The sequence below is a fragment of the Lacerta agilis genome, chromosome 12 (genome assembly GCF_009819535.1).
Source record: "Lacerta agilis isolate rLacAgi1 chromosome 12, rLacAgi1.pri, whole genome shotgun sequence".
NCBI classification, from domain to species: domain Eukaryota; kingdom Metazoa; phylum Chordata; class Lepidosauria; order Squamata; family Lacertidae; genus Lacerta; species Lacerta agilis.
The window spans coordinates 27,312,971-27,336,795 of record NC_046323.1 but is presented as its reverse complement, the minus strand read 5'-3'; the positions used below and the strand labels follow the sequence as shown (position 1 = coordinate 27,336,795).

The following is a 23,825-nucleotide window of genomic DNA, read 5'->3' as shown; positions in this document are numbered from 1 at the left end:
GCTCCTTTTTATTGGATTGCTTTATTTTATTGTCGAATTCTTTATAATATGCATGTAAGTGCTGCCCTGGGAACACTTTCAAGCTGGAGGTGCAAGATATAAATAAAATAAAATAAAAAGTGGGTTTGCGTACGAGAAATGGAAGAAGGGTAGGATGGAGAAAAATCAAGTGTTCTTTTTGTGATAATTTATAATGTTGGATGAAAGCCACAGTTCAGATGTAATACTAGCAGGAGTGCATAGCAACTGGGATAAATTATACCTTTTATCCTTTTCTTTCCTTCTCATGTTAATCATCTCACTCATTTGTCAGCCAGCCCACAGCTCCTATCATTTCAGACCACAGATAGCATCAAGAATGACAGTTGTTGATGGCAGCACAATATATCAAATGCATACATCGGATATGCTTATGCTTTATTTATACAGAATAGTGTAAGGCAAAGATATCATCATCGCAGTGTACACAGGGTTGAGATGATCCACCAAGAAATCTATCTGTGAATTATAGATCGGTGCATTCATCAAGGACTTATTCTTAAGGGGACCATCGGGAAAACTCTTTATACACCCTAGCTGACAATGTAAGCTTCACTTAGCAACTGAGGTCAGGTGCACACTCGTGTTGACTCTGCATCCAGTGTGCTCCCACTGCTGGTTTGGGAAGCAATATTCACACAACGTTAGGCACAATTCATACCTATCAATTCGTTGTTTATGAAATACTGCACTTTTCTCCAAACCAGCTTTGATCCATAGCAGTTGAAACCTAACCATGTTTAGGCTCCAAGTATTTCAGGAACTCTACTGGCCAAATGAAAATGTTACAATATATTTCAGGAGTCGTGTATGTGTGTGTGATAATGTATGTGTATTCCAGAAATATCTTAGTAATGCATTTTTTGTGATGGCGGAAGAGTTGGTGTGACTTGCTCAGTTCATCTCTCTCTTGTCTAGGAGGAAGCGTAAGGCTCAGATGATCCACTTCCCAATTCTATTTGGAACCAAGCTTGAAGTATATTTTGTAAGCCAAGCTCCTGATTTCTGACACATTCAGAATGGCAGATCAGATGTCTGGAAATGGCAAAGAAAACCCTTAGAAGCCATCAAAACAGTCCAAGTGGGATTTCTCCATCTCCCTCTGCAGCACTCATCATCCTTCCCTTGAGCCTGGTGTGCATCAGAGTGTGGCCACCTCAGCCTCTGGGGGAGAGATACCCAAGGAAGACTGTGGCATTGGCCCAGCATCTTTCGTATATTCTCTGACAGCCCTTACTTGTTTCCTTACTGAAACCAGTCTGTCAATGAGATGCCTTTGTTTGTCAGCTTGCTCTTCCTCTTTAGCCTTGGTGCTGCCCTTGCAGAAACCCAGCAGGGAGGAGGATGGGGACAAAACTAGGATTGGTTGGGGTCTGCCTCCACCTACTGTCAGTCTCTCTGCCTTCTGCCCAAGCAGTCCTAGTTGTCACCAGCCAGCACCAGAAATACCCCAAACACACACACACCCCTCTCTGTGCATACAAATTCTGCTCAATGCAAATCTGAGGCAGATCCCCAAATTTGGACACTGCTCTATCCTCCAGAACAGCTGGGTCTTCTTGCTGAACCCCACACCCAAACACAAAAGCAAACTTCATTACTCTTTTTTTGCCCTGGGTGTTTTTTTTTTAAAATCCTTCTTGGTAAAATATCCTACGTTGTGGTACATCTGAAAAGAGGACTTTTCAGAAATTAGCTACCTGTAGACACAGCTGCTTTTCTAAGCCAAAGACAGGAAATTTGGACAAAGGGTCTCTCTCTCTCCCCACCCCACCCATTCCAATTGATTCCGGGTGCCTAGGATGCCACCCCCCCTCCTATAGGCCACAGTGGTTAGCAAGCAGTCAGGTTGCTACACCCAGCTCAGAAAGCAAGGCAGACACATGCATAAAAGAATTGTGATCTCAAAGGTGATGACTGAAATCCAGTTTATTCACCCTTCTTCTATGCTGCCATGTCATTGCAAGCACCTGCACACCCCCTTCCTGTGATGACCAAACCCCTCCCTCCCTGTATATTTTTTGCAGCCAGTTCTCCTTAATGACAGTCAAATAGGACGATGACTGAAAAGGGAGGGAGCATGCTCTGTACAGCATCCTGCCCCCCCCCCCATTATGATTATTATTTTGCTCACGCAAATACCGCTGTTTTTTCCCTTCCGCGTGCATCTCTCCCCGCCCCCCCCCCCCTTGTTTCCAAGATCAGGCGTTGCACGCACAGCCCTGAGCCACTCCGCCTTTCCGTATCTAGATTTGGGCGTACGTCTCTCAGCTCGGCGGACGGAGCTGCGATACCAAGGATGGGCAAAAAGGAAGGGCAGATGGCTTCAGCGTCTGCTACGGAGCATGCTCAGTCGCCTTTCGCCGTAGAACTCGACGGGCAGCTGCTTAGGTTGCTACACCGGGAGAGCAGGGAGGCGCTGAGCCGAAGGGAAAAAGGAAGCCCCACAAAAACAAGCCGCGCTCCTTTCGCTTGGAGAAAAGGCTCGGGGGCGTGCGGTGAGTTTCGGGGGGGGGGAGCTGGGGGGGAGGAGGGAGGGCTGGGCAAGCGGGTGTTGCTATCCTGGTGCTCGGAGGGGGAGGTCGGGGCACCTTTGGGTGCGTGAGCGCGCGCGCGCACAGATGTTTTTGTTTTTCTGCTTATGGCATCAGCTGCGCGTTCCGACGAGCAACTCTGGCCCACAGTGATGGGAGGGAGGGATCGCGGCCTGCACGCATCCTGGGCTAGTGTGTGTGTGTGTGTGTGTGTTCGCGCGCGCGCAGGAGCGTTGCCAGACGAAAGGAATAAATAAATGCAGTGGGGGCGATGGGGTAATCCATTGGGAATTTGGGCCGCCATCCTAATACATATACAGTACAGCCTTTTCCCAGGTATCAGTTCCCTGCTTTGAGCGCAGATTTTGGGGGTTGGGGGCGGGCGAAAGAGAGGAAGGAGTTGTTGTGCTGCTGCCCTGTCATTTCTGTCGGGGCCTCTGAGAGGGTTAGGTTTGGGGAGGCCTTTGAACCGGCGGCCCCTTCCTGGTGGCATTGCTGCTACGTCTTGCGACATACATGTACAACGCATTTTAAAAAATCCTGGGAAGTGTAGTGCTGGCAATCGTAGCTCTGCGAGGGGAAACTACAGTTCCCAGGATTCGAGGTGTGCATGTGCCATTTATTCCTTTCCCCGCCTCCCGACTTTCTTGCGTCTTTCTGGAGTTAAGCCTCAGCATTTCGGTGCCAAATTACGTTTAATTCCCATCGTCTGTTTGCCCTGGACGAGCAAGTGTGGGGTCCCAGCTTTTCTCTTGGGTCATGGGTTTGTTGTTTTTTTATTTTGATTATGTACTTCGTGGTTTTATATTCTGATTTTATCCTGTGAATCGCCCTGAGACCTGCGGCTATATGGCAGTATATAAATTCTATTAATAATAATAATAATAATAATAATATAATATATTGAGACAGGGTTTGTATATAGGGGGGTGTCTGAAATCTAATGCCAACTAAAGCGCTTCTTGAGACAAGCATTTATATTGTAGGTAGATGTTAAGGGATTCTGCCAGTGGTTTAGTAGATAAAGAAATCATTACTTCCTCTCTACTTCCTCTGTATTGAGGAAGAGTCTGCATTGCAGTTTCTCATTGCACAATAATTAAAATCTTTATTTTTCTGAATCAGGAACAAGCAACTAATAATTACTCACTCCCTACTAGAGTTGCAGAGAAGTGCATCAGTACAGGTGTGTTCGTAATTTATTGGGTGTGATGTGATACACCACAGCGGAAAAACCCACACGTGATTACAGTATTTTGTTGCTTCCCATGAATTCAGATATGGTTCTGAAACCTGAGAATTGGAAATGGCTCTTCCTCTCCATAATACAATTGAGGCACTGTTGCTTTTTACTGTTCCTGCTTTGAATTGTATCCCTTTTTAACTTTCTTTTGTCTTTATACATCAGTGACCTCTGAAAGTTTTTTTTAAAAAATAAAATAAAAGGGGTTAAGTGTGTTTCATGAATTAATTAAATATTTTTTCCTGCTAAAATAATGATTAAGTGCTAAGTTGCTGCACAGTTTCAGTTTCATTGTATGGCAATTTGGATTGCTTCTGTGACCCAAACCAAACTCTGTTACAGGCTTCTTTTAAGTACTGTAATGAGAAGTTGGTAGCCATTGAGGAATATGGGAGAGGAGAATGATTGGAAAGTCACCTTCCCTTCATAGCTCCACAACAGGAGACAGGTGAGCTCCACGTCTAAATGAGTCGCTTCTTGCTCAACTTATCCTGTACCTCAGCAGCCTGGACATACTAAATTACCCTATTAAATTCAGGACAAATCTGTTCATCTAAGGTCTGAACTGGAATGATACAGTGTTAGGGGAGAAGGCTTATTTTTGCTTCCCCTCATGGGGTTGAGGGATGCATGCCTCAGTGAGGTGCATCCCTGTTCTCTATTTTCACACCACTATTTCAATTCCAAGATACTGTTTAAAGATCTACCCCTCCGACAGCAGAAACAGTCCTCCTGTGAGTATCTTATTTACAGTGGACGCTCGGGTTGCGAACGCGATCTGTGCGGGAGGCACGTCCGCAACCCACAGCACCGAGACTGCGCACGCACGGGTCGCAATCTGACGCTTCTGTGCATGCGCAAAGCGCAATTTAGCACATGTGTGAGCGCCAAAACCCAGAAGTAACCTGTTCCAGTACTTCTGGGTTCGGTGTGGAGTGCAACCGGAAAATGTTTAACCCGCAGCGTTTACAACCTGAGGTATGACGGTATTTGGATTTGAGAAAGTGATTTTCCTAAAATAATAATAATCCTAAGGAAGCTGCCTTATACTGAATCAGACCATTGATTGATCTAGCTCAGTATTTTCTTCACCGATTAGCACTCAGAGTTTCAGGCAAGACTTTCTTCTTATACCAAACCCATTGTTCCATTTAACCCAGTATTGTCCCAAGATTTCAGGCAGGTATCTTTCCCAGCCCCATGTGGAATTGAGCCTGGAAATTTTGAATGCAAAGTGCGTGCTTTACAACTGAACTATGGTCCTTCCCCAAGTTTGGGAGCAAGAGCTGTTTTGAAGAAAGTTTAAGCTCCAGCACCGCATAATATGTTTTACTTACTTATTTATTTAAATTATTTTATTTATTAAATTTCTATACCGCCCTTCATCTGAGGAAAAACAGGGTGGTTTACAATATAAAATTATTTATAACCTACTCTTAATTGTTCACACAATTCCAGACTGAGGGATGTTATAATGCAACAAAACAATCTTCATTTAAATACAACTTAATGTAAAATTTGATGCCTGTGGCGCTGTGGTCTAAACCACTGAGCCTAGGGCTTGCCAATCGGAAGGTCGGCGGTTCGAATCCCCGCGACATGGTGAACTCCCATTGTTCGGTCCCAGCTCCTGCCAACCTAGAAGCACGTCAACGTGCAAGTAAATAGGTACCGCTCCAGTAGGAAGGTAAACAGCGTTTCCGTGCGCTGCTCTGGTTTTGCCAGAAGCGGCTTAGTCATGCTGGCCACAAGACCCGGAAAAACTGTCTGTGGACAAATGTCGGCTCCCTCGGCCAGTAAAGCGAGATGAGCGCCGCAACCCCAGTCATTCACGACTGGACTTAAATGTCAGGTCTTTTACCTTTTTAGACAATATTTGTTGTTGTTGTTGTTCAGTCGTTCAGTCGTGTCCAACTCTATCAACATATTACTACAACTGCCAAACAAAGGGTACCACTTTAGCCAAATGCTGTGTGTTTACTTGGTGTGTGTGTGTGTGTGGAATTTGTTTAGGTATTGAGTGAGTGCACGTGTACTGAGCAAACTATTTTTTAATGGATTTTTATATTTTATCTGCTTTATACTCTATTATTTTTTATACAATATATTAGGTATTTTTAATTTCCTCTTTAAAACACATTGCTATGAAAACAGCAATAATTCCAGAGTTGGGATTTTTGCGAATAAATTGCTCATTATATGCATTGCTCTCTTCTCACTGCTTATTCTTACACAACACACACACATGCACATAGCTCCCTGCTCTTTTCTGCCCTGTAGTTGCAGGATGTTGCAAATCTTACAATTTTTTAGACTCACCCATACAAACTCAAGCGACTGTTTTCTTTCTTGGGGATGGGCGTGAGGGGCAGAAAAGAAACAGGACCCCTCTTTAATTCCTCTGTACAGTATGTGAAAAGCTGAGGGGGGGGAGGGGAAAGAGAAACGGAGAGCATGCTGGGAGCTGTAGTCCAGGATACTCACTCTCCTGCTCAGCATCCTACTACATCTCCCATAAATCCAGCTATTTTGCAAACAACCCCCTCCTCCGCCCCTCTTAGGAAACTCGTCTCCTGGGTCCTGAGGAGGGAGGGAGAAGCAACCTACCAGAGCCACTTTAATGTTTTTTTTAAAAAAAAATTTTTTAATGGCGTGCGCCTTCCCTGATGTTGCAGCTTGCAAGCCGCGCAGCTAGGCTGGGCACCAGAGCCGTGTGTGTGTTCGTGTGACAAAAGAAATCTCTGCAGAAACGGGGAGAGCAGGGTCTCCCCTCTGGAGCTTTTTTTTCTGCTGGGCTACGTCACAGGGAGGGAGAAAATACCCCACGCCCGCGTAGCACGCCGAAGGCATCGCGGTGAGTGGTGTGTTTGCGCGGCGACTGACCTGCAAATTGATTGCTTCACTGCTTGCTTTTATCACTGAATTTCCCATAACTTAATACCGGCTGCTTCTGGAGGGTCTTCCATGTCTTGTTTTTGTCCCTTCAGGTGAAGCGCCCATACCTGCAGGAGGAGGAGAAAGGCACACACGATGATACCTGAGGGATGGGAAGCAGAGGGGAGGTGGGGTTTGGCTGAGGAGCAGGAGGCGATTGTGCTCGTTTGCAGGGGTCGTGACGAGAGGGGTTTAATTTGCTTGAAATTTCCACTTGTTGACTACATCTTTTATTAAAAGTTAGGGTGCTTTTTAAAGACATGCTATGCACATTTACTATGGCATGTGTTTTTTTTGTAGACTAAATGCCCTCCCCTGCTTTTTAGTATGGTGCAGGTCCAAAGCTTGCATGCTACTCTGCAACATTCCAGTTGGCCCTCCCAATCAAAGGTTTGCCCATTTGTGGATTTGGAAGGATTGTTTTTATGTGCCGACATGGCTACCTTTGCTTTTCATATTTCTTTACATCTTTAAGGTGCCACGGTTTTGTTTTTGCTGCAGCAGGCTTAACATTGCAGTCCTATTCAGGTCTACGCAGAAGTAACTGCTGATGAGTTTAGTAAGGCTTATTCCTCTTAGTTGCAGCCTAAAAGGGATACACGGTTAGAAGTTGTTGCACATTGTCTATCCTTGCTATATCTGATTTCCTTCCTTCCCTCCATAATTGTTTCTCGAGTTAGATCTTGGAGACATTTGGTGTCTACTGTTTACAAGGCCTTTGTCATCTTATGTATGCTTTGGCTCTGGGAAGTTTTGAAATCTAAGATTCATCATAGAGCTTCTTGCGTTTATATTACAGAGTATTAAATATTCCCCCCTCTAATCAGAGGATTGATGAATGCTAAATAATGATTAGTAATATGCAAATTGTGGTTTGGATCAGCAGTCATTATATATTACATATGCACTGAGTTTATGACTTCCGTTTGTATAAAAGTCATGTTCAGAGTAGACCTATTAAAATTAATGGATTTAAGTAGGTCATGACTGACCTACATTTTAAATAGGTTTCCTCTGAAAATGGCTTACATATTACTCTTGATCTCTCTTTTCTAGTGAGAAAGATGCTGTAGCCCTAGTCATTCATTGTTATTAATATAGAAAGGTGCAACAGAACTGCTGTTTTAATTTGGGTCTTGTGGAAATTATACTCATTTTCTCAGGTAGTTTTAATGCATAATTTTGTTTCTTGGGAAAATGCAGAAAGGGTTAAAATGCTGGTGACTATGACCTTTTGTGAGTTCCATTTGTTGATGGGAAGCCTCCCAGTAAGGAATTATTTACATATGTATAGCTGGGGAAAATCCCAGGCACCCCAAAATAAACTTTCTGTCACTGATTAGGACTCTGAGCAGTACCTGAATTGATGTTTATTTTTCATTTTAAGTAGTTGTCTTATCACAGCTAGCACACTGTCCAAATGTCCAGTGTGCTAACTGCCTGTTTTATCTTTAACTCAGCTGACTTTAAACCCTGACCCAGCAAGCCTTCCCATAGTCCAGGAAATCTTAGGCTGCAATCTATACCCCAGCCGCTGGCCGGCAGAGCTGTATGAAGCGGCAAGGCCTCCACTGTACCTACAGGCCTGCCATGCACAGAGGAAGATATATGGGTGCATGTAGCTGCACCATCCTGGATCTGGCCCATGCTATCACATAGCAGTGTAACTGATTGGGATCCAAGGCATCCTGGGCCAGCTCAGCCCCACCTGCTCTCTGCCTCCAAAATGTCCTTGCTTAGAAGGTTTCTGCTGGCCGACACCCCACAGATAACACTCGTAGTCAGTAGGAGGCCAGCTTAGCTAGGGGAGCTGGGTAGAGGGACTTCATTACTCATTTCAAACTGCCCCCAGCCCCGTTCTGGGCTCCGTTAGTCAAAGTTCTGCAAGTATAGCAGGGAAATGGAACAGACATTTTTGGACTGCAGTTTCCATCAGCTCTAGCCAGCATGGCCAGCGGTCAGGTTTGATGGGCCGCAGGTTCCCCATCCCTGAAGTGGAGTAAAGGCAAAGCAGGGGTGGCCCATTTAGCCAAGAACACACATAACATTGCTGTGGATTTCAATTCACCGTGCTGTTAAAACAGGAGCTCTATCTTAAAAAGCTGGCAACCCTACATGTTTAGTGTACTTACAGATGGCTCTCTCGGAGACAGCTGATTCCAGGATTTCAGATCAATATTTACATGTTCTGGTTTCTGGCTGTCAGGATGATTTGTGAGGAACAAGTGTAGGATTAGTGTACATGAGTAGCTTTGCAACAACATACATAGTACTGAAAGAAAACCCAAGAGGTAGGTATTATGAAGTATGTATTCTCCATAACTAAAGATTCTGCACACAACCAGAAACTTTTGACATAATTCCCATAAAATGAATGTATGGGTAGTGATAATTCTTATAACTTTTTTCCCCAATCAGAAAAAGCAGATGGTGATGATGATGATGATGATGATGATATTACTTATATCCTGCTTATCTGATTGGGTTGCCCAAGCCACTCTTGAGTGGCTTCCAACAGAATATAAAATAACACAACAAAACAGTGCTAAACACCTCCTCAGCCTTTCACAGACATAATGCTGAACAACTGTTTGTTTTCCTTAACTGGGATTATGTGTTGCAACTGAATACTTCAACTGTGATTAAGAATTGGCTTGCAACCAAACCAGGATGGGAGACCACAGGGTCTGAAGTTTGCACATTATGGCTTGCATCAGTCATGGTTAAATATTTCATCTGAACTGAGCCAGTCACGATTATGGCAATTTGCCTCCTTTTCTAGGTTCCCTGCTAACAAGTTACAAGCAAATCTCCCTGAATGTTTTCCTGGTGGGCAGTGGTTTATCTCAGCAAGCTGAACCATAGTTTTAGTGTTTTTATTTATTCAATTCAACAATATGTATAGCAATCCCAGTTGTCTCTAAGCAGTGAACAGGAAACCCAATACAATGAGACTACAAATGAGTTCATAGCTCTCCAAATGAAGCCTCCTATATATAACAAATGCCTCCAGGGTCTAAAGTCTGCCTCTTAACTTTTCCTACCAGCAAACATGGGGAAGTCTCTTTCAATGCCTTTACATGGATCTAAAGAAGATGGGGTTTCATCAACGGACAACTTGAGGAAGGGATTAGTTCACTCGGAATCTCACAGTGAAGATGGACGAAATGGAGACGTGTCACAGTTCCCATATGTTGAATTCACGGGAAGAGATAGCGTCACATGTCCCACGTGCCAGGGGACAGGGAGAATTCCACGCGGTATGTCTAAAATGCATGAAACAGTCTAAATGATAAAAGTGCTAAATATGTTTTTGTCTTCCTTCTCTTCAAGTCCCCATTAGTCCTTAAGCTTATCAGTTGTAGAAAGTGTATGATGACTGAGTACTGATATGTTTTGCAGGCCTTTTTTTTTCACCTGAGAATATTATTGAAAGACTTAGGGTGGGATAACTTTGGATTTGGGTCCTTCGATTTTCTCTCTCGGCTTTATTCACCAAATTCATAGAAAACCACATTGAACTTTTTAAACAATCCTAATGTGATACCTTGCCAGTTTTCAGTTGCAAATATGGCAGCTGGGCATTCACAATGCAAGAAGGCAACCATCAGTCAACACCAGGCAAAACAAGCCATGGTTTATTTTACTATCTGTTAGCAGGATTATGGTTTCTTCAACACACCATTGTTAAAGCAAACTACGGCTTAGTTTTTCATCCAGTCATGGTCTATAATATCCTTTTACCATTTTAAAGCTATTTTTTCCTAATTTTTAAATTTGGAAAGTTAGAACTTTTATCTGATGGCCTCTGTAGAGTTGGGCTTACTTGTTAAAGTTACGCTAATGTACAACTGGGAATCCCTTAAGATGGTGCTAGTATATTGTATAATGTAACTGGTAGCTGAAGCGAATGTTACTCAGTATACCAGTACATTTACATAAATATAAATTGCTTATATGTTACTAGGGGTAAGTTCTAAACAATGGATCCTATTGATACAGAAGGCTAAACTTAAAGCCTGCAGCAAAATATGTTTTGAATGAAATTTGAGAAAAAACTACAGTCATACCTCATGTTGTGTATGCTCCGTGTTGCGTACGTTCGAGTTACGGACCTCCGTGACCCGGAAGTGCTCCATGGAGCGGGTGCGCAGAAGCACAAAAACATGCGAACTTCCGGGTTTTTTCTTTTTGTTCATTCGCGTTACGTACGCCTGGGTTACAGGGCGTGACCCGGAATGGATCGCGTACGTAACATGGGGTACCACTGTACAGTCGTACCCCGTGTTACGAATGCTGCATGTTGCGTTCATCACGGGGTACGAACCCACCAAACTCGGAAGTACCGGAATGGGTTACTTCTGGGTTCAGCGGTTTGCGCATGCGCAGATGCGTCAAATGACGTCATGCGCAGAAGCGCTGAATCGCGCGGCGAGCATGTGCAGACGCTATGCTCGGGATGCGGACTGCTCATTATGCGAACGGGGCTCTGGAACGGATCCCACTCGCATCCAGAGGTACTACTGTATATGAAATAGCCTTTTTCTATTTTGGTGTGACCTTATTCTTAGCAATTCTATACCCTTGGCCATACAGTGTGATTTTATTATTATTATTTTTACAGAAAGTAGCTTTAATGGTTTATACACTTAAGGCCTATACAATTATGTGTAACAGCATGTGAGCTGGCCTTGATTTAAACGTTTCTATATTATTTAGTGCCAGTAACTGGTTTTTATATCATTTTCAATGAATTAAAACGAATATTCTCCTATTTTAAATGAAAATTCTCTAATATTCTCATTAATTGAGAATATTCTTGAGATTATTCTCTAGAATTTAACAGCACTAGCCGTGCAAGTGTTTGTCACGCAACTACAGTCATAGAAAGTGGCACCAGTTGAATTTCTCATCATAACGTAGCAGTTCAAAGCACAAGAGCAAATAATTTTCTGACCTAATTGAGACAACGGGGTGCTTAGGTGATGGGAGCAGCTATGGTCTGCGATCTGCCATGCATGCCTTGTACTGGTGCAGTTTCAGGCACAGTGTAGCCCTTGCCATTTTTCAGCCTTACTTGCCATTTTATCTTTATTTATTTTAACATATTTATTAGCAGCCCTTCCGCCCAAACTCTCATAGCAGTCCTCAAACTAAAACCACAATCTAGTACAGAATAAAAAGCAAGGCAGAGCTAAATAAAATGGCAGCATAAAATGCATATAGTCTAAAGCAATGCAAACCTCTGAAAGCCATGGGCAAATAAAAAGGTTTTCACCTGGCACCAAAAAGGAAACAGATGCAGACAGGACTCCTGTTGGGGGAGGTCTTCAGAGGCACGATCCCACAGATGAAAAGGCAGCACAGAGAGAAGTGGCAGGTCAAAAAACCCCAAACCAGTTTTCTTCTGAAACAAATTTCCTTCAAAGAAATTGCCTCTCTCCGGTGTGAGCACCATTGCCAGCGGCTGGGAGCTGTCTCGGCTCCGAGACAGCTCCAGTTTCCCCGGGGGTAGGAGGCCCGCAACCGCGCTGCGGGCTCCGGTAAACCACGGGAGGAGCGTCCCATGGTCAGGGGTTTCCAGCGGGCTCCGCGGTGCCATCCCGTTCTCAGGCTTCCCTTGTAAAAGGGAGGCTTGAGTGAACGGGCTCCGGCACAGAGCTGTGGAAGCCGTCCCCAACCGGGGAAACGCAGCGGCAGCTGGCCGCTGGAAAATGAGCGCCACATTTTTCCTCTATTCGGACTTTAAAAGAAGAAATCTGTAAGTACGGATTTTATTTGGACTGTTGGGTAAAAGACTGCAATCAGGCTTTCAGAGAGAGATGTAAAATGAGGAAGTCCGTCTCTCCCTGTTGTGGCAAGATTAAAGTAATACCGGATTAGGCTGTTGCTATTTAAGACTGATTTTACGCTTTATGTGGATTCTGATTCTGGATATCTAAGAAACCCCAGTTTGGGGGGAGACTGAGAATTCTGATTTATTCCATCCGTTGGACAGTAAATATATAGAGAGAAGATTAACCCTCTGATTAAGGGGGAAATGGCGGCTGGGACCTGGGAAGTGAAGTTGGAAAAGTACTGAACTTTGTTATTTCCTGCCTACTCCTGGCGGTTTGGCTCACACCGTCCTTCCAGACCCAACAATGACCTCAGCGCAGAGAAAAGTACTGTTGGAATTACAATTTTTGCAGTTCCCTGAATGTGAGAGGTCGGAAACTGGTTACCGAGACATTATAACAAGTTTCTGGGGTGGCAGCTCAGAAACTTTGCAACAAAAATCCTGGGAAATACAACTTGAACTGGAGAATGATGAAAAGATGCTTTGTGACATTGTTTCGGTTTGCATGTATCAAGGAAAATGTGACATTTTGGAAGAAGAAGAAATTGGCAACATTTGGAAACAGGAAGAATTTGGGCTGGGGAAAAGTTGGGGGGAAGGCGGGGGTGAGGCTAAAAGGGAAGGAGGGAAGATGGCAAGGAGGGGGTGGGGTAAAGTGATTTAAGAGTATATTAGGTATGCTGATCATGGTACTCCAACATCAGAGGGGGAAAAGGACTTTGAGAATGGATGAAATGATTAAGATTTGGTTAAAATGGCTTGATTTAAATATTTTTTAAGATGGAATTAGAAGTAACATGAGCAACAGCTCTACTGAGTTAAGAGAAGAAAGGATATAAGAAGCTAAGATTTGAAATATGATGTTGTATTTGATAAGAATAAGTTTTATGATATAAGATAAGTTGATTATAATTATAAGATTAAGATTATTTGTAAGGAACTAGACTTAACAATGTTACAAAGTTACTGAAGAAGAATAGAAATGAACGCATAAGAGAGGGCGTGAGGAAGTCCTAAGTTTATGATTTAAAGATGTAAAGGATTATAAGTAATTTGTGTGTTTTGGGTGTGTTGTGTTGTTTTGTGTGGGGTGTGGGTATTTGTAATTGGTTTAATTTGGAAAACCCAATAAATTCTTATTTAAAAAAGAAATTGCCTCTCGATAGTTTTATTGCACATTTTTCTTAAATTTAGTAGACTGCGAAAGAATTCAGTGCAGAGCTGTAGTACTGCAGACAAGTCATTTTTATCATCCTAGGATGCTACATGTTTTATTGATTCTTTTTAGCTGCATCGAACATGGGTTGGAAACTCAAGATACTGAACAGCTATGTTCTTATTTGTAGGGCAGGAAAATCAGCTTGTTGCCCTGATTCCATACAGTGATCAGAGACTGAGGCCAAGAAGAACGTAAGTTTTACAGAAGCAATATAAACGTGTTGTCCATGAATTATTGAAGCTGGGTTTGGTCTATCCAAATCTAGAATAAAAACATATGTAATTCTGATGCTGTTCACTATGTGGCTTTTGGGTGCTCGGGAACAACTTCCATTAACCTCATAACCCATTTTGTGTGTGTGTGTGACAATAGGTGGCTGCTTTGCTAGAAGTGTTCTTGTGTACTGTTGTCACAAAGTTCTATCAACACTGAAGCATTGTCATGTTCCTTTGAGTGGGTATGAGGGGAGGTGCTTACTGTACTATGGTTCAGGTCATTGTAGTGTTCTCAGGGGCTTCAGTGAAGAAAGCTGGCATCCAAGGTGTGCTCCTCATAGAATCATAGAGTTGGAAGAGACCACAAGGGCCATCCATTTCAACCCCCTGCCAAGCAGGAAACACCATCAAAGCATTCCTGACAGATGGCTGTCAAGCCTCCGCTTAAAGACCTCCAAAGAAGGAGACTCCACCACACTCCTTGGCAGCAAATTCCACTGTCGAACAGCTCTTACTGTTAGGAAGTTCTTCCTAATGTTTAGGTGGAATCTTCTTTCTTGTAGTTTGAATCCATTGCCCCGTGTCCACTTTTCTGGAGCAGCAGAAAACAACCTTTCTTCCTCCTCTATATGACATCCTTTGATATATTTGAACATGGCTATCATATCACCCCTTAACCTTCTCTTCTCCAGGCTAAACATACCCAGCTCCCTAAGCCGTTCTTCATAAGACATCATTTCCAGGCCCTTTCGCTCATACCATTGGGTTTTCCCTGCCATTATATATACATATATATATATATATATATATATGATGCTTTGTCCAACTGTTGGAAATCATAGGATGGCTCAGATAAACCTAGCTCTGCCTTGACTGGGAAAGTGCAGAACCATGTTGCAGTGGCTGTGCGTAATGTCTTAATGCGCTGTGCATAATGATCTTGTGGGGAGGGCGACCTGGCCCTCAGAAGGCTTTGTTGTTATGCTGGTTCTCTTTGCTCCCATAATTGCAGGATTTAGATAGAATGGAGCCAAGCATTTGCGAAAAAGCATATGCACACTACATGCTCCGTTCAAAAGGGCAACTTACTTTAGAATGGGTGAATGGTGAAGGGCAAAGCAAGTTGGACGCAGCTTCTCCAAGAAGGTATTATATATGTAGTGTGTGTAATCTATGTATCTACAGTGGTAACCTGTCTCTTCTCTCTTTCTTGCAGAAAACTTTATGTTACTGCTTCTGTAATTGTATGCTTACTACTTTCTGGGCTGGCAGTATTTTTCTTATTTCCTCGATCAATTGATGTTGAATACATTGGAGTCAAGTCAGTATATGTCAGTTACGACGCACAGAAGCGCATAATATACTTAAATATTACGGTATGTTCATTGTTAAGTTCTCTTTCGCTTCTTTCTGTGGTTGGCATTTTACTGTATATAGATCGTTGAGATGCAGATGACTTCTCTTTAATCTAGATTTTTTTACAAAAAAAATCTCTTCTTTAGAACACATTGAACATCACAAACAACAATTATTATTCGGTGGAAGTTGAAAACATAACGGCGCAGGTGCAGTTTTCAAAGACTGTTATTGGGAAAGCACGGCTGAGCAATAACACTCACATTGGCCCACTGGACATGAAACAAGTAAGTGTAGTTGACTTAATTCCATACAATATGGCTGAATGTGCAGCAGTCACCTCTTGTTTCACATTCTTTATCCTGATCTTTCTTTTTCTTTTCTTTTTCCAGATCGATTATATGGTGCCCACAGTTATACAAGATGAAATGAGCTACATGTTGTAAGTGGTTGGCTCTCTAGAGTACACTGACACACAAGAAGGGGACCCACAATGAAATATTGCAGGGTATCCTCAGCCCCCAGCTAGCAATTACAGTTGTACTTTGGTTGTCGAATGCCTTGGTACTCGGACGTTTTGCTTCCTGAACGCTGCAAACCCAGAAGTGAGTGTTCCGGTTTGCGAACGTTCTTTGGAACCCGAACGTCCAACAGGGCTTCCGATTGGCTGAAGGAGCTTCCTGCAGCCAATCTGAAGCTGTACTTTGGTTTCCGGAACAGATTCCGTTCCACTTCCGAGGTACATTTGTATGTCTATACTTGAAGGAAATTTGTCGAAGAAATACAGTAAAGTGTTCGGGTTCAGGTGGCATCGTTCTGACTTTATTCCTCTTTAGCCGGGGAGTGGGTGGGGAGAGCATAGGAAAGAGAGCTTAACCTCTTGGTGTGCATCTGTCCAGGGATTACTGCTGGACAGTCCAGCAGAAATCAGGGGAAGCACCTTCCAGTTCCAAAGTGGCCTCTACATCTGACCATTAGGCTCATTTCCAGCCCCCCCTTCCTCCCCCCTTTTCATCCTCCATTTTTTCATTTTAACTGTTGATCATTCCTTGGGCAAAACTCCTTCAAGTATAGGCATAATTGCTAGATTCAGGTGGTCCTCATTCTCACATGAAGCTAAACTATGGTTTAGTATTATATAATTGAACCTGGTTGATAGAAAAGACTACAACTTGAATACAGAGACAACACACACGCTTTTGTAATTCAAGAAAATACTTATTATTTTTTAACAAACCTGGTTGAGCCTTGGGCTTGTGCTCTCTGCCCCCCCCCCCCCCCAGGTAATGGTCACAAGGAGGAAGTCGGAAGCTTTCATTTTTAACTAATTGGAGTATAGCATCCTGCCCCAAAACAGTTAAGTCTTAAGTATGGGTTACTGAAATAAGCCAATGCATTGCCTTATTTCAATAAGCTGTTATTAAGACTAATCAGCAGCTGTCTTGGTTTAGACATGCTAAGCTGAAGTTACTTAAATATCAAAACGAAAGCTTTCTGTCTTGTTGCAGCTGCGTGCCAGAAGAGGAGTGCTCAACCCCAAACCTTGCCATGGCTTGTTCATGTTGGTGTTATGTGCAAACCAGCCACACAGTCTGCCCAATCTCTGGTTCCTTGGGACCACCCTTTTTATAATAATAATAATAATAATAATAATAATAATAATAATAATAATTTATTTATTTATTTATTTATTTATTTATTTATTTATTTATTTATTTATACATGCCCCAGCGGCTTCCAACAGAATGTTAAAATACAATAATCTATCAAACATTAAAAGCTTCCCTAAACAGGGCTGCTTTCAGGTGTCTCCTAAAAGTCTGGTAGTTGGTTTTCTCTTTGACATATGGTGGGACGGTGTTCCACAGGGTGGGTGCCACTACCGAGAAGGCCCTCTGCCTGGTTCCCTGTAAGTTGGCTTCTCACAGCGAGGGGACCGCCAGAAGGCCCTTGGCACTGGACCTCAGTGTCCGGGCAGAATGAAGGGGGTGGAGACGCTCCTTTTTCTTCCCTCCCCTGGTGTGGGAGTGTTCATAGGAAAGCAAACTGAATTTCTCCCATTTTCTTCTATCACTCTGACTTCAAAATACTTCTTTTTCTTTTTTAGTTTGTGGAACGGCAGAAAAGTTTGGGGGGTACATTTGTGTTCAGTTCAAGCCCCATTCCTGCCATCAACCAATTTTTGTTAGGTACCTTGTTTTAGCCAAGTCCATTCCCAGTTGAGCTAAGGGGAATCACTAGTTAGAATTAAGAACTTGGCGTGTTTGTTTTAGCTTGCTAGCTTTTAATTATGCTTACATTTTTTTTCTTTCTTACAGTGATTTTTGCACCCTACTCTCTATCAAAGTGCACAACATAGTAGTCATGATGCAGTAAGTATATTTTGCATTTTCATTAACACAGAGCCCTAACTTTCTAAACTATCAGTTGTATCCAACATTTGTAATACTCGAGAGCACTTTCTATTTGCCATTAATGGGCACGACCGACTTAGGTCCATTAACTTCAGTGTGTCAACTCTGATTATAATTTTAGTTCCGGAGTGGGGAACCTCTGCTCTGTGGGCAAATTTTGACCCTCTGGCGGTTCCAGTTTGGACAGTGAGGCCATTTTTTCTAAAACCGTATCTGCCTGTCAATCATATGGTATCACTGATGGGTGGGTGGCATCACTTCATTGGATGGTGTTAAATCATGCTCAGTTTGGCTGTGCATGCCAGTTTCCTACAGTCAAGGTAGTAGGGTTTAACGCTTTGCTTATCAGCAAATGATTGGGGGGTGGTGTGATATTCCATTAAGGGCAATGGTATGGGAGTGACCTCAGATAAGAGAACATATTTTTTCTTCATCTCCCATTGAATATCATGAAAAGTGACAGCAGCTAGGGTTTTCTTCTCCTTTGTTCCTTTTCTTTACACTTTGTAAAAAACAATTTAGTTTAGTTGCAGGGTGGATAAAAATCAATGATTAAAAAAAATAAAAAAATAAAATTTTAAAATAAAATGCTTTTGGAGGAAAAATCTTTCTAAAGATAGTTTTCTGTTTAAGTTACATTATAGTCCCAAGGCTATTCATCAGAAAATAAGGATTTGTTTTAAGTTTTTCATGTGTGCTAAATCTCAAGTTTTTTTAAAGGAAAAAAATTGTTTAATCACATCAGTTAACAAGAATGGATACATATGCTATAATGTTCTTGTTATAGTTAAATAAATTGTTATTTTATTTTTCTCCTTCCAATAAAGTACAGCAGAAAAGTTGTCCAAATATAAACAGTTAACTTATTAAACCTCACAATAATTTCATCATTATCGGTCTATGTATTTCCAATAGTATAACCAAATCAGTAATTTTTGGTATAACTGTTAAAAACTACTCTGAAAATTTATTACTCCCAAAATGAAACCTTCCTCTGGTTGTAAATATTAAGATGATACCAGCAAGAATGAATCTGTAAAAAAATGATTTAAATCAAGTCTTACTGACAAGTGATTTAAATCGATTTGATTTAAATCAAATCCACCCTGGTTTGTTGGAAGAGAAGATTGTCAGTAAATAAAGAAAGTCAGCCTACTGAGAGCCGTAATTTCTGTTAAGAAAGCCTTGGCTGTTGCAATCCTGGGGCTTAAATCCTGCTCCGTTCAGCAGGATTTAACCTAAACCCCTGATCAGGAAGGTGTTTGCATTGAAGCCCTTGCTACTAAAGAAAAGGAATTTTCCTCCATTTTAGCTGCACCTTGCTGTCTGTGAGGTGCCTTGAGCTACAGCACTTGAGCCCACCGGTCAAATCTGGTCCACCAGGCCAATCCTGATAGGTATCGAGCTCACAGAGCCAAAATGGTTCCCTACCGCTCAATTAGTTGGTTGCAACTCAGTTGCTGTGTGACAACTGTTTCTTTATAAAACCAGAGTGTAGCACTTTATCAATCTCTTATCCTATCCTTCCCTGCCCTGTCTACATATGTTTTATTGATGTTGATTTACTGGGTGCAGGACTGGAGTTTGGGGAACGAAACTAAACGACCTGCATATTAAGTAACTGTCTGCATAGTGTGTGTTGGTTGCACTAATAGGAAAAGCCCTGTCAAACAACCGTAAGCTCGGAAAACCCTGTAATTGCGGAAGAACAATATTTCTATACTATTAGGTAAAGGTAAAGGTGCCCCTGACCGTTAGGTTCAGTCGCGGACGACTCTGGGGTTGCGCGCTCATCTCGCTCTATAGGCCGAGGGAGCTGGCGTTTGTCTGCAGACAGCTTCCGGGTCATGTGGCCAGCGTGACTAAGCCGCTTCTGGCGAACCAGAGCAGTGCACGGAAACGCCATTTACCTTCCCGCTGGAGCGGTACATTTATCTACTTGCACTTTGACGTGCTTTCGAACTGCTAGGTTGGCAGGAGCAGGGACTGAGCAATGGGAGCTCACCCCATTGTGTCCCCACAATGCTGACCTTCCGATTGGGAAGCCCTAGGCCCTGTGGTTTAGACCACAGTGCCACCCGCGTCCCACTCTAATCTGTTAGGTGGTACCAAAAATGGGTTGAATATGCTAGATGGCATGGAGGAGCTAGCCGAATACATCAGTCTGGAGCTGTGAAAGATGTTTATCTTTCTTCCCTCACTAAACCAAGGGTGTGCAGGCCCGATGTGGCCCAACAAACCTTCCCCAGAGGCCCCACAATCCCCAAACCCAACTTGGTGCCACCACCAGTGGATTTCTCATCTCAATATGGGTGCCCCACCAGCACGGTCATGATTGCGATTGCCCCCTCTCTCCACTCACCTCCAAAAGCTGAGGTAGTATATAATGTATAAACTCTATTCGTTCTCTCTTCCCTGTCCCTCCCCCCCACCTTTAAGAGTGACCGTGACCACCTCTTACTTTGGTCACTCTGAACAAATATCTCAGGAGCGGTACCAGTATGTTGACTGCGGTGGAAACACAACTTACCAGCTGGGACAGTCAGAATACCTAAATGTACTTCAGCCGCCTCAGTAGAAGAAGCAGAGTTTCTGGCTGCAGGAGGAAAGAAGATTAACTCTTGGTTCTTTTACTACTCATTGAAGTTGAACTTTCATATCTAGTACTGCTTAAAGAGGTGGATGTATATAATTTAGCAGCCCTGAAGGCTTCTGTACTTTGGAGGTGTGAGCAGCAAAAGGTCAAACTGTATATATTCACGTTTGATAACTTTCCCCTTTCCACTCTAAATGTGTAAGTATTCTGTCAAACTGTTACTACGGGGAAGCAGGGAGGGGTGGCTGTTAAACCAGCAAATCTGTATTTTCCCTAAATGGAAACATGGGTACATGATTATAAAAGTCGGAGTGAAACTATATAATTGTATAAATTAGGCTGTGCTGCTAACAAGTACCGTATGTATTAGAAAGTAAACTAAAAACGCACCAATAGTATGAGTAAGGTGATTTTTTTTTAATGAAGGAAGTTTGGTTGTATTGCAGCATTATAGAGGGTTACACATCTGCATTAATAACAGTATGACAGATTTCACTGTGTTGGAATTTTGATCTTAGAAATTTTGATTATAGGCGAAGTGCTTATTACTGCTGTTTTTTCCACAAAAAAAACATAATTTGCTTTAAATCTTTGGGTATATTGAATATATGAATACCACTAGATTGCTGCATATTTGCAGAGCGATAGGTACAAAAGACTAAAATGTATTAAAACGTGGTTTTGTGTTTTCCATATTAATCAATATAAAGAGGTCAACATGCTTATCGCAGAATGTGTTGTGCATTTTAAGCTTAAGTTAACTTCATTGCCATTTGAGTAATACCATAACTAGACCTCTGACAGCTTGAAGCGAATGTAAAATATACCAATCAAAACTGATAATGTCTTGTAAAAATCAACCATGTTTTGACTTAAATCAAATTTGAGAATTGCCATAGGTCAAAGCAATTGCATTGCCTTAAAGGGCTCATGTTTGATTATCTTCTTACTGAACTGAATAGAGCAGTCACTGAATGAATGGTGTAGTCCTAGTATGGTTTGACTTGCTAACACAGCGTTTCTCAAACTTGGTTCCCCAGCTGTTGTTGGACTACAACTCCCATCGTCCCTAGCTTGTAGTGGTCAGGGATGATGGGAATTGTAGTCTAACAAACAGCTGTTGGCATACTCCCGTGTTCTTGTAATTTTGGAATGGAAGCAATTGCTATAGGAGAGAATTGTTACAGTGGTAGGTCATCGGTCACCTTTCAGGGATTACCTCCATTCTAATAATAACATGAGATGCAACTGTTTTACAGTAGCTCCCTTGTCATTCTGCTTATGTGTGGATAGGGCTTGTTGCATCCAACTTGGACAACTGGTGAAAGGCGCTTCATTTTGTCATTGCTTTGTTGAGATAGATACATTTTAAACTTGCTGTATTTTCAGTTGTATAAGCTCTGTTTTTGTTGGTTAAGGAATACTAAAACTCAGCTGTAATAATAGGCCCTGCTCATAAAATATAAGCTAATTACTAACAATTTGAAAACATTGGACTTGATCTAACCCAAGTAAAGCAAAGAACCATTGGTTTATGTGCCCATTTTTTTGCTTACATATATGTTTTCCATTTACAGATGTATATATAGACTTGATATGACAGGATTTGGACAGCCACACTTGTAAATTCTTATAGATTTATTTTTAATGTTAATGGGGATAATGCACTTTGCTTGGGAACAATAACTGGTATGAGTTTTGAAAGAAAGAGTTTTGAAGGAAAGAAAACCTACATGGGATTCTGAATCCTAGAATTTCTCTGGTATAGAGGAGTAAGTACATTGTCACAAATTGGCATACTGCCTTTGTATAGATATGTTAGAATTTTGCTGTGTAACATTTTTGGAATCAACTTAGTTAACATAACTGGGAAAATTGTCTCATAGCAGGGTTGTTGTTTTTTTAAACATGCTTTCTGCTGTCAGTGGAGCCTCTATGAATAGCCTTATTAAAATCATGAGACAACTCCAGGATGAAAATAAATAAATACTGGGCTATATTTGGCATCCTGAGTGAGGCCTTAAAAACCACATTTTACTTAATATACAAACACAGAAGTAGTATATTACAATTCTGAAGATGAATCTTTTCTTAATACAAAATGTCTTAAGCTTTTTGATCTAAATACAAAAACAAACAAACCAATGCAACAAATATAAGCAAAGGATAGGGAATAAAGGTAAAGGGACCCCTGACCATTAGGTCCAGTCGTGTCCAACTCTGGGGTTGCGGCACTCATCTCGTCTTACTGGCCAAGGGAGCCAGCGTACAGCTTCCAGGTCATGTGGCCAGCATGACTAAGCCGCTTCTGATGAACCAGAACGCCGTTTACCTTCCCGCCGGAGCAGTACCTATTTATCTACTTGCACTTTGATGTGCTTTCGAACTGCTAGGTGGGCAGGAGCTGGGACCGAGCAACGGGAGCTCACTCCGTCATGGGGATTCAAACCACCGACCAAAGAAGCTCAACAACTTTGGCTCCCCTAAAAAAAAACTCAACATTTTTGCCTTCCACCCCAAAAAAGCGGGGCTTTCCTCCTCCGTCAAACAAGCTCAACATCTTTGACCTGAACCCCTAAAAATGGGCCTTCCTCCTTCCTAAAAGAAGCTCAACAACTTTGACCTGAACCCCCCAAAAGGGGGTAGATCACTGCCAGTTTTTAACTCTGTGAGAAGATCGCAGTCTCTTGGGAGTTGGCTACCCCTGCTCTATAGTAACAACAAAGCAGTGATTGTTTTACACCCCTTAAATGTTTTACATCCAGCAACTTACGGTTTGGTGAAATGTAATTTTCGGCACTGCTCTTGCATTCCACCTCACTTGTTATATAACAAAACATAATTTTGAGAGCGTTAATGTTTGGGTTGGTTTTTTTTTGGTAGGCAGTATACACACTTGTGACTTTATCCAGTCACTCATGCTTTGATGAAATTCGTACGTCACCAATGTAATTAAACTTTTGGCATAGTTTATAAAGCGTAGGCCTCTCACAGTGGATCTAGTCCAAACATGATTTAGAGGTATATGAGGGGGCTGCTGTGAGATCCTGGGTTTTGTTGTTGTTTGTTTGTTTTAACCTTATCACAGAATAAACCACGTTTCTATGTTTGGATAAAACAGAAAACTCTGGTTTATTCAAAACCCGAAACTGGATGCTTTCAATCTTCTCTCCTTGCATGTTGGGGGAGCAGGGAGCCAGAGATTCATCACAGCACTCCCTTATAATGCTAAACTGTGGTTTGCTCTCCTTTGGGCTAGCATTGTACTTTTCTGCCATGGAGCTTTGGGGAGAAGGGGGAGTTGACACTTATCTGAAGCAGTTTTTTTAAAAAAATAAATAAATAAAACGGCAACGGGGTTTATGAAAATGGGTTTAAAACTAATTCTTTTGTGCAAACAGAATCAAAATGGCATTATTCATTGCTCTTTCACATG

The 23,825-nt window shown here is 42.2% G+C and overlaps 1 protein-coding gene across 1 annotated transcript; it reads left to right on the top strand.

The window, feature by feature from the left end:
- Window positions 1–2,390: 2,390 nt before the first annotated feature.
- Window positions 2,391–20,744, top strand: TMEM106B (transmembrane protein 106B). The gene is made up of 8 exons (XM_033165265.1): window positions 2,391–2,537; window positions 9,798–10,010; window positions 13,936–13,999; window positions 15,240–15,399; window positions 15,526–15,666; window positions 15,772–15,821; window positions 17,698–17,751; window positions 20,233–20,744. Exons 2-8 carry the CDS (start codon window positions 9,803–9,805, stop codon window positions 20,369–20,371), a joined length of 816 nt encoding a protein of 271 aa, XP_033021156.1. The 5' UTR covers window positions 2,391–2,537; window positions 9,798–9,802; the 3' UTR covers window positions 20,372–20,744.
- The last annotated feature ends 3,081 nt before the right edge of the window (window positions 20,745–23,825 follow it).

Coding starts and splice junctions, on each gene's coding strand:
- TMEM106B (XM_033165265.1), top strand. CDS start 9,803: ATGGGGAAGTCTCTTTCAATGCCTTTACATGGATCTAAAGAAGATGGG. Junction 10,011..13,935: donor GACAGGGAGAATTCCACGCG/GTATGTCTAAAA, acceptor TCTTATTTGTAG/GGCAGGAAAATCAGCTTGTT. Junction 15,400..15,525: donor TAATATACTTAAATATTACG/GTATGTTCATTG, acceptor TCTCTTCTTTAG/AACACATTGAACATCACAAA.